Source organism: Diabrotica undecimpunctata, chromosome 10 (genome assembly GCF_040954645.1).
Source record: "Diabrotica undecimpunctata isolate CICGRU chromosome 10, icDiaUnde3, whole genome shotgun sequence".
In the NCBI taxonomy this organism is placed as follows: Eukaryota; Metazoa; Arthropoda; class Insecta; order Coleoptera; family Chrysomelidae; genus Diabrotica; species Diabrotica undecimpunctata.
In genome coordinates, this window is record NC_092812.1 from 17,979,932 (window position 1) to 17,993,462 (window position 13,531).

The 13,531-nt window shown below is 33.3% G+C and overlaps 1 protein-coding gene across 2 annotated transcripts in view; it reads right to left on the bottom strand.

Annotated features, from left to right (window-relative positions):
• Positions 1-2,899: 2,899 nt before the first annotated feature.
• The window catches only part of LOC140451843 (dual specificity protein phosphatase CDC14C-like), a 42,291-nt gene continuing 31,659 nt past the window's right edge, over positions 2,900-13,531 (bottom strand). The window contains exon 9 of one of the 2 annotated variants that reach the window (XM_072545748.1): positions 2,900-3,672. In XM_072545748.1, the coding sequence (XP_072401849.1) occupies positions 3,327-3,672 (346 nt within the window). In that variant the 3' untranslated portion in view covers positions 2,900-3,326. The remainder of the gene's footprint in view (positions 3,673-13,531) is intronic. The other variant, XM_072545747.1, reaches the window with a different exon arrangement.

The window sequence follows — 13,531 nt, forward strand, 5'->3', positions numbered from 1 at the left end:
AAGAGATAAATTCCTCAAGAATTTCTTCCACATAAATCAGAATATATGATTACCTCTTGTTTCCCGTAAAATTAAGTCAGTCATGTTATTATCGTCTATGCACAACGAAAGTAAATTTGACATGGACACTAAGAAACCACAGTTTATTTTAGATTACAATCAAAAAAAGGACGGGTTGATACTGTGGATAAATTATGTTCATCATACAGAGTTTCACGAATTATAAAAAGATGGCCGTGTGTTATATTCTATAATTTAATGAATATTGACGGCATAAATGTTTTTGTTCTACATTCTGCTGCAAATTCTGGAAAATCACTCAAAAGGAGACCTTTTTTCAAAAACCTTGCAATGAACTCAATGAAAAGAACATCTTTATAGACGATCACAAATCGAAACACTTCCACGTGATATAACCGAGTTCCTGTTCAGGATGTTTCTTTGCTAAACGTGATACATGCTGGAATTGTTACAGTGAAAAAATTAAGTCGTATATGTTATGAAATGTACAAAATGTGGTGCATTCACTTGTAAACGACATTCTAAATCTAATATTGTATGTACAAATTGTAATGATCAAATAAATTCATTCAAATAAATAAAAAAAAAATTGTACAATTTAAATTAATTGCTGCAGCGCGCCCAATGTTGTAATTATTTAATTCGCTCCGGGCCGAAGGTTACGAGTCCTGTTTGGTAAGACTGTAATGTTTTGAGGCGGACATTTGTTTAGAAACTTGAGCTTGAAAATGGTACACGTTATGCATTATATGTTTTTGAACACGTTATACCAAACAAGTTGAGTTCTCACGCAGCTCGATAGGTTACCGACTAAACTATTCAAATGATGTAGATATTGCATTACAGGAATTAAAGAATCAGATATTTTACAGAATGGCATAGAAAACTTAATTACTAGATTGCCAAAATATACGAATGGAATAATTAGAGGATCAAAAAAAGGGTTAACATCGAAACGGACGCATTAATTATCATCAGATTTTTAAACAGCTCTTCATTTTGATTATATGTCTCATTCTTTATAAACAAAGAATTGTTCAATGATTTAAAATATTGCCTTTCGTGGATGTGTTTCTCAAATAAGTATCTAAATTTAATTTAAAAGTTTCAATTATTTTAGTTTAATAAAGTGGTCCATTAATTTTTCCAGATGTTTCTTTTATTCAATCATTTGCTTAAAATGAATGTACAGTACAACCTCTCAACACCAATGGCTTCGAATAAAATATCTCTTTTTTAAGTTTTCATTAAAAAAATAGCAAGGTAAAACAGTGTAATAAAAAATGTTGAAGAAATTCTACAACTCGTCTCATTATCGTGATTTATATAGTTTATCAGTAGAATTACATTTTTATTTTATGGTTTTATATTTCTGTTTAATATTTTATGTATTTCTCAATTTATATATATTAACATAATTATTTAATAAAATATGGAAACAGATTCAAGCGAAACGCCGAAAATTTGAGATTTGTGAATGGCAGCATTGGCAATACTGTATTGCTTCAGCTAGTCCATCAACGAGCCAATTGGAATCGTTTAGTAGTTTTGTGCGACTTCCAGTGTTTATTAGTGAATTCAGGTAGTTGTTACTAAGGTGATAGTTTAATTGTCGGAGAGGAATACATCAGTGTCGATTCAACGAAAATGGCACCAAAACGTGTTGACTATTCGTCAGGAAAGAGAGCCAAAGCAATTATATATTATAAGAAGGTTACATATATCAAGAAATAGCAAACAAATTGGGTATGGTGGCGCCACAAAATCAGGTATAATGAAAGTTCGTAAACTACAAATATCGGACCGCACTAGCAGAAGAAAGTTGTGTGAAAATGGATTGCGAACACGAACTCCTATTAAGAAGCAGTTCCTGAACAAAAACGCATTGATTAGGGTTTGGCACACAGAGGGTGTGGACAGAAGAACAGTGGAGTAAGGTAATTTGGAGCGATGAAACCAGAATCTCGATCTTTGGGAGTGACGGAGTGAAGTTTGTTCGCCGCCGACCGGGGGAGACCTTTTGTCCCAATCTACTACGGTCACTATGAAGCATCCTGTGAGTGTCATGGTATGGGCTTGTATGACCACTAATGGACGTTTAGCAGTAATAGAGGGCAATATTAATGCAAGAAAATATCAGGAAGAATTACTGCAAGCCAAACTGCTGCCGACTATCAGAGATTTGTTTGAAGGGGATGTCCAACAATGCATCTTCCAGCAGGAAGGAGCGCCTTGTCATACGGCTAAGACTTCTATGGAATGGTTGATAAACCATGACGTTACTGTCCTGTCTTGGCCTGGAAATAGCCCCGATCTAAATCCAATAGACAATTTATGATCAAGGATAAAAGTGTTAGTATCACGCCGAAACCCAAGTAACAAGAGAGAACTGATAGAAGCCATTATTCAAAACTGGTTATTACACTAGAAGATTTGGCTCGTCTCGTGAACTCCATGCTTCGCAGAATTGAGTCTGTCCTAAAAAACAAAGGTTATCCCACCAAATACTAATTTATAATAACCATTGTACCATTTTTTAAAAATATCTACTAATAGCTAACGGCTGCTTTTTTTATTTCCTTTTAAAAATTTAAAGGGGTTTTCCTCTTAAAATAGATGTTAAATATTAAGTAGACGCATAAAACGATGCAATAAAATTATAGATAAACTTATAAATAACATAATGGGAAATGGGTCTTGTGAAAAATAAAGTTTCCAATTTTGGCCACTAGTATATATATATATATATATATATATATATATATATATATATATATATATATATATATATATATATATATATATATATATATATATATATATATATATATATATATATATATCGTAGAAATCATTATCAAACTTATTAAGAGTATGTTTTATACTCTAAAAGTATATTTTTTTAATTAACTACCTTAATTTTTTATTGTGAACTACAAAAAAACCGAAATGTTTATTATCCGAAATACTCTCCTCCTTGATTTCGGACATTGGAGGTTCTACTGTAGGTAAGAATTTGTGAGAAAAGGACTTACGAGCTATTGTTTAAATACTTTTTCTGATTTTGGTACAAAATCAGACTTATAAATGTGTATTTCATAAAAATCAGCATTTTAAACTTACTTTCTTGTAATTTTTTTGAACTACCAATGGACTATATACAAAACTTTTAATAAAAACGACATATTTAAATTTAGGACAAACTTAAAAGCAACAATGCATCTACAGTTAATATAACTCGCTGACATTGACATCAGAAGTTGTTAAAATGATATAATAATATTTATTGTCTCTCACACAGCCATTTACATAGTTTCATTCCCCTTAACTGTAGGCGTTTGCACTGTTTCGGTTTTTTCAATTTTATTATACGTCAAAGCAATCGGGTGGGTTCTTCTTAACATCTTAGCTCTTCTTGCCAACTCCCGTTCTCGTGTTAAAACTCGTTTTTTAGCTTTATTCTGATTACTATTAACTTCATCAATGTTGATCTCTTCTTTCTTGAAAGATTTATTCACCACATTCTGAAAAACGTCTTTCTTTTTCATAACTTGTCGCTTTTCCACTACCGGAGCCTTAGCGGTAGTTACAGTGATCACCGAAGTACTAATCTTCTTCTTCGTAGCTCGTCGTAAAGGTTGGCCATCAATTCTGTTGACAAACTTGACTGGTAAGAATCCAGGTGGAACTAGGCATGCATATATGACTACTTCAAAAAACTACTAGGCTACACAAAACTTATTGCGTGCAAGGTGTTGCAGGCACGCCAAATGCTACTAGCAAACGAAAACTTATTGTATATACAAAATTTATTTACACACACCAAAGCCCGATTTTATTTAAAAAAATTTTTTTTAATTGTATCCTAAAACTCATTATTTGTTATACAAGCTCTGCTTAGAATAATACCGCATAAATAAAAGAGCTAATTATCAAAAAAGAAATTTACTTCACTCGAAAAAGGAAAATTTCATTGCCAACAACTAATAAAAAAACTCGCCACCACCATTATATTAGTACCTACAAACAAGAAAAGTCACCAACCTTCTTAAGTTAATCTACCTTAAATAACCTTCAAGTTAATCATTAGCTGTGGTAAAAAATTGGTCTGGTAACTGCATCTTTTTTTTTACATACTTCGGTCCTAAAGGTGGACAGAGCCACCTTCCAGCCTCGGTTATGCAGGATTCCTCCACAGCGTGGCCACGATGATATCCGAGACCACACGCAGGGGTTGTTCGGATACCATTGCCGTCAATGCCAGATACCTACCTGCTAAAAAAACACCCTCATCAGCGGCGAATTACCGGCCGGATCGCCCTAATTGGGACGCAACATTCACGCATTCTCTCACTTTCTCACTACGATTGAATTCTTCTCTCCCACCTGGGCACCCTGCTTCCTAGTTCTCTCTTAAACAGGCTCCTCTTCATCCATCTGGCATACCAATAGGACAGTGTCAAAGACATTTGCCATTTTCTGCCTTTCCAAATCTGTAAAAGTATCTTCTCAGATTAGGAATCAGCGACTTCGTCCACTGCTCCACCCTTCTCATCTCGTCCCATTCCTCTTGCCACACCATTATGGACCTCTCCCTTTCTTCTTTTTTTAAACGTTCTGTTGCTATGTCTTCATTTCTTCTCTCGTATATTCTTCCTCTTTCCTTCACTACTTGCATCGGAATGCACACAGGTGAAAACTCCCAGCGCCGCGGCAGAGACTGTTCTGTATGTACATGCCACCCTCAATAGACTGTTCCTATTTGCTCGGGTTAGCTGTTTTCTATACGCTTTTGTTAAAACTGCAGTACTCCAGACAGGCGCAGCGTAGAGGACGATCGATTGCACAATAGAATGAAGGGTCCTCCTCCTCGCAGTTTTGGGCCCTCCGATGTTGGGCACGATCGCGGATTTTTGAGTCGCCCCCTTTACGTGCTCCCCTCACCTTCCGTTTTGACTCAGAGTCACCCCTAAATATCTCATGCATTTTTTGCACTGCACATTCGAATGTTATCCCGTCCCTTTAGAATTATAGCCTCGGTATTTGCCTCTATTCCTTGACTTGGTCGCATGTACGCTGTGCACCAAAGATTAAGGTCCTCTAAAGCCATAACTTTGTTAATATTAAGTTTCCGCTAATAATAAAAAATTAATCTTTCTTTTATAAGCTTCATTTTATATCCAAACAGCTTTCCCGATACAATCTAAATTTTTGGAGTTGTTCGTGAAAAACCGTTCAAAAACATGCTCTTTGAGGTTGATTTCTGACACCCTGAAATGGGGTGGTAACCACCCTCAGAGGAAAATCACAGGTTAGATTTTGATCTTTAATCAATTTTTTAACTATTGTCAAAATTTCAAGCAAAGTGATCCATACATAGAAAATTAAAAGGTTTTGTACTATTTTTACCGTCATATACTTGACAATAAGCATTTTAAACAGTTTCTATGAACCATGTTTTATTAACTCTGGGGGTGTATTCCACCTAGGTTTGGGGATTTTTAAATTTCACCCACTTAACTGCATCTCTTATCTGTTATATTTTTAGCTCTATTATTTCTTCAGCTTCTATTTGTTTATTTGTTTGTGGGAACTTTTCTCTTTCTTACGACTTATTCTAACGTTGTTTTTGTTAGTTGCTCTAGTTTGTATGGCTCTTCATGCTCCTGAATTCTTAGTGCCTACTAGACGGTTGTCTATGTATTCGCACTTTTTTCCCAAGTCTCAATTTTTTGTGGTGCTCTTTTTACCTCTGTATTCAACTCTTTATATTGTATTTTTGTTTGTCGATTTCGTGGTCACACCAATAAGGTCTGTTTTCCTAAAGCTTCTGCTGCCTCTTTTATAGCATTTTTTATATGCATATATTCAACTGTCGTAGATTTCTGGTCTTCGTTTGTATAAGTCTCTCGGAATAGAGTAGACGTATGCTTTCGTTGTCTAAACTATCTGAGTTGAACAATGTTTTTTCTATTTACATTATATTTTCTCCGTTTATGTTACTGTTATCTTTCCACAAAAGGTATGTATTTCTTCCCTAATCAAGTGGGTAAAAAATAATAATTTTTTCGTCATATTCACAAGATAATACAAAAAGACTGATCTAGGGATTATCTATATCTCTCTGATCAAATACTAAACAAAAAAGTTATTGCAAAATGAACGACAAAATCGCTGTTATCGATATCAACACGACACTGTGTTGAAGATATTTTTTTTTCTTTTTGTAAAAATATAAATTTTTCATATGAATCTTTTTAAAAGATAATGAATCTTAATTAAAAAAACTGGCGGTTGATGCGGGACAGTAGGAAGTTACATTTGAGAGCATGAATTTTGCATAACTCCCAATACAAATTGACGTGTTTTCTTAAATTTTGGAGAAAATCTTCGTTTCTGAGTTTCTGGGAGGAAAATTTTCGTTGGAACACACTGTATGTATAATATATATAGCGGTCGCGGAACTCTGGCACGAAATCGCGCTTTTTAAGACCTTAGATTGTTTATAACTCGACAACGATGCATTCAAGAGAAAAGTTACTAACAACATTTTTTTGTTCATAATGAGCAAATTAACCAAAAAAATTGTTACTGTCAAAATATGTTTAAAACAATATCTTGAACCATTTTTGAACATTATTTTCTCTTAATAAAATCCACTTTTGTTATAAGAGGACTCTTTCAAGTAACATTATGAATTTAAACTTTAAGAATATTTTTTTAATACTAAAAAACTGATTTGTTCTAATTTAATAACAGTATTATAAAAAATTGTTTATAAATAACCATTTTATACTGTGTATAAATAATATTTATTTAATATAATTATATTTACTCTTTCTAATGACACTAATTTCGTTAAAATCGGTTGATCCAAACCAAAGTTATAGGTATTTATCCACAAATACGTTCCCACTCTCCGCCACCCTTTATTTGAAAAAATAAAAAAAAAGTACGTAGACAACTTTGTGCAGAATTTAGGCCTCTTTCTAGTTTACTTATTGAACACTTGGTATAATTGGGCATATTTCCAGCGATATTTCCAGAAACATGAAAGTTATTTCCAGCGATTTCTCTTGGTCATTTTTACTAGGAATTTTTTCTCCTAAAGTTATAACATGAATAGTTTCTGATATATAACCACGAGATCGGCTTATTGGACTACCCGGTACAGTAGTAACGTAGTTATTAGCTGCGGTGTTTGGGATAATTTTGAAATGAAAATATGACAAATATTATTATTTTAAAGCTGTACCCCAGTTTAAAAAAAGAAAGAGGAAATTTAGTCCAGTAGGACCCGAGATATGTCATTCTCTTTCGAGTATTCTATCTTGAAACTGTGTTGGATTTTTTAAGAGCGCGACTGGCCCTTTATTCGGCTAGCCCCACTCCTTTTACTTTAGTCGGAACGAAAATTACTCTTTTTTTACAACCCCTGTTTAAACAATTTTCATAACTTTGTTGGCTAAAAGTTTTGTTAGAAACTTTAACTTTTCTCATAAAAGATCGGTTACTTTCAACCCTTAATGTTCTTAATCAACGTAACAGTGATCTTTAAAAAAAAAGGGCTATCTTGGCTCCTAAAAGTCGTAGGATCCTTTTTTCTAAAATGTGTTTTTTTAACCAGCTTTCCGAATATTTTTTGCCATTTAATTAATTATTTATTAAATCATTGTGAACTGAACAGCCGTCTTGGTGGAACCAAACATTCTCCAGATTTACATCAGGAAGGTTGAGAATAGCGGAAAGAACATGATTCTGTAACAAATCGAGGTATACTCTACTATTCAAGTTGCCCGCAATAAAAATGGACCTATTATGTGGTGTCCTAAAATGCCAGTCCAGACGTTAACTTTTTGAGGATGTTGAGTTCGGTAAACAACACTTTGTGCTTGTTTTCCCGCGCCCAATACCTCGTAATGGATGGATTGTGTCTCCCTACTAACGAAACAGAAGATTCATTAGCAAATAAAATGTTTTTAATAAAATTGGGTTCATCATTAGCCTTCGTTATTAACCCATTTATGCCCAACGGGTCGTTAACGACCCAACTAACAAAAATATGTTCCAAGCAAATATGTCGAATTTACCAGTGGCCGTTTGTTTACAAGTTCATTCCTGACTATGCAAGTAAGCAGTTTATTTATTGCAAACCGTTTATTTCGCTCGTAGTTGTCATACAATGTACATCAAAATAGACCTTGAATAACGTTTGTAGCATGGCTTCACTCAAAAATGTGTAAGTACATTTAAATAAATCATTTTATTAATTAAATTCATTTTATATAGTTAAACACAAGTTGTGTTAACACATTATAATATTACCAGTATGAAAATAATTTTATATATGTCATAATTATAATATTATATTTTGATGGGTCGTTAACGACCCGTTGAGTACATGACATATCATGAGAAAATTTTGTTTTAGTAAGAAAAAATTATCTACTGCAGAAATTCTGGAGGAAATAGAAAAAATTGAAAATGGTAAATACCGGATGATATATATATATATATATATATATATATATATATATATATATATATATATATATATATATATATATATATATATATATATATATATATATATATATATATATATATATATATATATATATATTGCCTCCAGATAATAATGGCTGGTTAACCGATTCGGATTCTGGAGACGAGGAATGTAATTATCCGGATAGACTAAATAGAGGTTAATTAAATGCCCATGCTGAAGTACAATTTCAGAATGATGAGAAAAACAGAGAAAAAAAAAATAAAGAAAATGCCACGCAAATGGTCGAACATGATAAATTTGCCAACATTACATGCCGATTCCAATCTATAGAGATTACCAGTTTTAACACTTACTTCTGAAAGTAATCCAGTTGAGTTTTTTTAATTGTTCATGAGCAGAGAAATAATAGAGTATTTAATTAAAGAAACAACAAATTTTGCTGCCTCGAAAAATCAAAATATTTCAATTGAAATTGACGAATTTTATGTATTCTTGGGAATTTTAATTTTAAGTGGTTACTTTCCATTATCAAGGCGAAGAATGTATTGGGAAAACTCCGATGATACACATAATATTTTAGTAACAAATTCTATGAAACGCAATAGATTTGAAGAGATATTTAGATTTTTTCATGCTGCAGACAACAACCACCTTGCCGAAAATGATAAATTGGCCAAGATTAGATCTTTCATCGACAAATTAAATACAAAGTTTTTAAGGTTTGCATCCATTGAAAATCAAATTTCTATCGACGAATCTATGATTCCTTACTTTGGTCGTAATGGGTGCAAACAATTTATTCGTGGCAAAACAATAAGATTTGGCTATAAAGCATTGGTAATGGCTTTATCAAATGCATATTGCCTAAATTTTGACATATATCAAGGCCGAAAATCTACAACTGGTGCTGATAAAAAGTGTGGATTAGGAGAAAGTGTGGTGTTGACCTTTGCAGAGATTTTGCGAAACACATATGTACAAAGATATAAAATTTTCCTTCTATTTTGATAACTTCTTTACGAGCATATCTTTGATATCATCAATGGCAGAAATGGGGTTTAGTGCCACTGGAACTGTACGCGAAAACAGAACAGAAAAGTGTCCTTTAGAAGATAAAAAAATGACAAAATAACCAAGAGGATATTATTGTAGCTCTTTTGACGACAGCACTAAAATTGCGGCTGTAAAATGGAAAGATAATAATGTTGTCACCATATTATCTAATGAGCATGGAATTGAGCCAATCTAAAAAGCAAGCCGATATTCAGCAAAAGAAAAACAAAAAATTCAAATAGATCAACCATTTGTAATTTCGCAATACAACAAATTTATGGGAGGAGTCGACTTGATGGACAACAACATTTCGAACTATAGAATAAAAATACGTGGAAAAAAATGGTACTTTCCAATATGGATATGGATGTTTGTGTAACTAATTCTTAGACAGTAGCACGACAATTTGGATATAAAAATGACAACTTAGGATTTAGAAGACATATAGCTCGTACATCATTGTCTAATTATGGAAAACCGTTCTACTGGACCTTAAAATATTGCAATAATTCCTGCTCCATCCACATCAAGACAGCATCTAATTATTACTGGTGCTCAAAGAAGAAGTCGTGTATGTTCAGATAAAACTACAAAAGCACGCGATAGATGTGAAATTCCACTCCACGATTAATACTTCAAATATTATCATACAAACTATTTTAGGCCTTAATAATATATTTTATAAATAATATAATTAAACTATGCCTGCTTCATTGTTTTTTTTAGGGAGTAAATGTTTAATTTGTTAGAAGAAAATAAAATAAAATATAATTGCATAAAAGGTATAAACAACCCAGCTTGTTTTTCAAAAATCAGTTTTTGAAAAAATTTTTTAGTAATTTTTCTATGCATTTTAGGGTATTTTATTACATTCTTGAGAAAATCATTAATATATTTGATAAAAATAGTTGTGGGCATAAATGGGTTAAGGTTTCACAAAACTATTCTTCGAAAGCAGTTGTCTGGATAAAGCTGCTGCGTTTTCAAATATTTAAAATTCTTGTAACCGTGCTTTTTCCATACTTTCGTTACAGTAACATTGCTAACATCTAACTCCCTAGCAACGCTTCTACTTGAACGTGTTGAATCTACCTCGATTGTTGCACAAATTTGTATATCCCGGTATTCTCTGTCCTCAACTTCTCCAGGTGACACTTCTTGAGTGTGACATTTTCTGCAATTTTTGAGGTAATACCAACTCTCAAAATTTTTAACAATATTATAAACTGACTGTACCCAAGGAATTGGTCTCCTCTCAAAAAACACAGAAAATAAATCTACACACGGTTGTTCAGAATTACCACCATAAAACCATTTTATTATTTGAACTTTTTCTGCGGGCGCGTAAACAGACATGTTTACAAAAATAAATTAAAAATCATTGGCGACGGAGGTTCGTGGAAAGTCGACGGCGCGCAGTGTTGCCATTTATATAGTGTCTATATCTAATTTAAAACTTAACGTACTGTATATGTTATTAGTAGATACAATTTTTAGTATTTTTAGTATTTTCATATATTATGCCCCCTAAAAAATAATTAAACCAAAAAAATTGCGCTGAGCAAGGTTAAAAAAAAGAGCATTACCTATTTAAAAAAAAATGTCATGAAAAAATCTCTTTATCTTATAAATTACCCATATATATCTTTTCCAATATATCTTTTACAGCTTAATTTTTAAACAAAAAATTTGATTCCGTGACGTGACTAATAATTTGATTATCCATTGTGTATCGTATTTAAAACTTATAGGCATATATTGTTCTAATATTTAGAGAAAAATAACTGTTAACTTTGAAAAAATATATTATATTAGTTAATCTACATATCACAATAGCTAATGTATAAAACTTTAAGCTCATTTGGCTACAATGAGGTATATTAATTGTTTAAAACTTTCAACAAGTTAGTATTGTAAAATCTACTGCTATAAAATATAAAACGTTAACAATTATCGTTTTAATAATATTGTATAAACAATTCATAATCTAATTAAAGAAGTCTGAAAAATATATATTCTGTGATGTAAGTATTTCAAATGTAAGCTGCCGTTTGATTTGTTCTAACTTTTTTAGTAATCAACAACCAAGTAAAGAAATTAACCAGTAATTTGAGCAGAATCCACATATATTTTAAATATAATCAGTAATAACAGAGAGAATCTTATGGTAAAAATATAAAACAAAACTATAATTACACATATTGATAAGAAGGAAACGATAGAATATCAAACTACGTGGCTGCTATTTATATTACTAGCTTAGGCAACAATAAGTACTGCCAACTGACATCTGACACTTGCACTGGAAAGTTTGACATTTTTAAACATATGCACACTCAGAACGTTTTAACGTATGAGCAATATTTGTTGATTATCAAAACAAGAGTGCATCGATAAAATTAAATCGTTATAAGGGGATCAAGCACCATCCTTTAGCAATTTAATAAAAAAAATGGGTACAATGAATTCAGTCGTGGTCGGGGCTCGCTCCAAGCTGAATTCCGTGAAAGTCGCCAATAATCGGCTGTTATACCAGAAGCTATCGATGCTGTGCGTGAACTGATAGAACTTGAGATTGAGGCATCCTTGGGCATTACTATGACAAGCATCAATGATATTGCATGATTATTTGAACTTTGGATATACCGGAGAATGTTGAGAATTCCATGGACTGCCAGTTCCAATGAGGAAGTGCTGAGTAGGATGGGTTGAGTCAAAAAATTGTTGAGAACAATAAAAGTACGCAAGACTGCATACCTTGGACACATACTGAGGAATGATAAATATAGTCTTCTGCAGGTCATCATGCAGGGTAGAGTCGATGACAAAAAGGGAATAGGTAGAAAGAGGAAATCGTGGCTGCGAAATATTCGAGACTGGACAAACATGACTGTAGACAAATTATTCCCCGTTGCAAAAGACAGAGAAACTTTTAGAAATGTGGCCGCCAACCTCCGTTAATGGGGACGGCATAGGAAGATGATTATTTGGCTGTAAAAAGATTTACAATGGAAAGACAAATGTTGCACATAAGATTAATGGATAAAAAGAGAAACGAGTGGATAAGAGAGAAAACAAAAGTGAAGGATGTTAGACAAGAAGTTGCAAAATTGAAATGGAGATTTGCAGGACACAATATAAGACAAAAAGAAGACCGATGGAACAAAATTCTTATAAGTTGGAGACCGTGGGAATATAAACAAAGCAGAGGAAGGCCCCAAATGAGATGGGCAGATGATATCAAGAAGCACGTGGGCTCTAGGTGGATGACTATAGCGACAGACAGAGAAGAATGGAAAAGGATTGGGGAGGCCTATGTCCAAAGATGGACCGAAGAAGTCTGATTAGATAGAAAAAAGATTTGTTCACGTTGGATTCCACATAATCTGACAAAAGGTAAAAAAAGAGGCTGGTGTCCATTGGTAGCAGAGGTCGCTGGGGCTGTGATCAGCGTGATACCTCTCTCTGACAGGGTCATTCTGATGAAGCTGCAAGGCAGACCCGTTAATACGAACATCATTCAAATTTAAGCTCCAACATCAGAAAAACCAGAAGAGGATATCGAGGAGTTCTACGCAATTGTACAAAAAGCACTAAAATACACCAAGAAGAACGAGCTAACCATTATCATGGGTGATTTCAATGCCAAAGTTGGCAAAAGCAGTGTAGAAGACATCGTCGGACAACACGGCTTAGGCGAGAAAAACGAAAGAGGAGACCGACTCATACAATTTTGCCGGGAAGAAGATTTTACCATTGCTAACACGTGGTTTAAACTTCCCCCGAGACGACTTTATACGTGGAAGTCACCTGCAGATACAGCCAGCAATATCATCAGAAACCAGATAGACTTTATTCTCATTAACAAAAGATTCAAGAACAGCTTGACTTCGGCGAAGACCTACCCAGGAGCAGACGTCTCATCGGACCACAACCCATTAGTGGGCC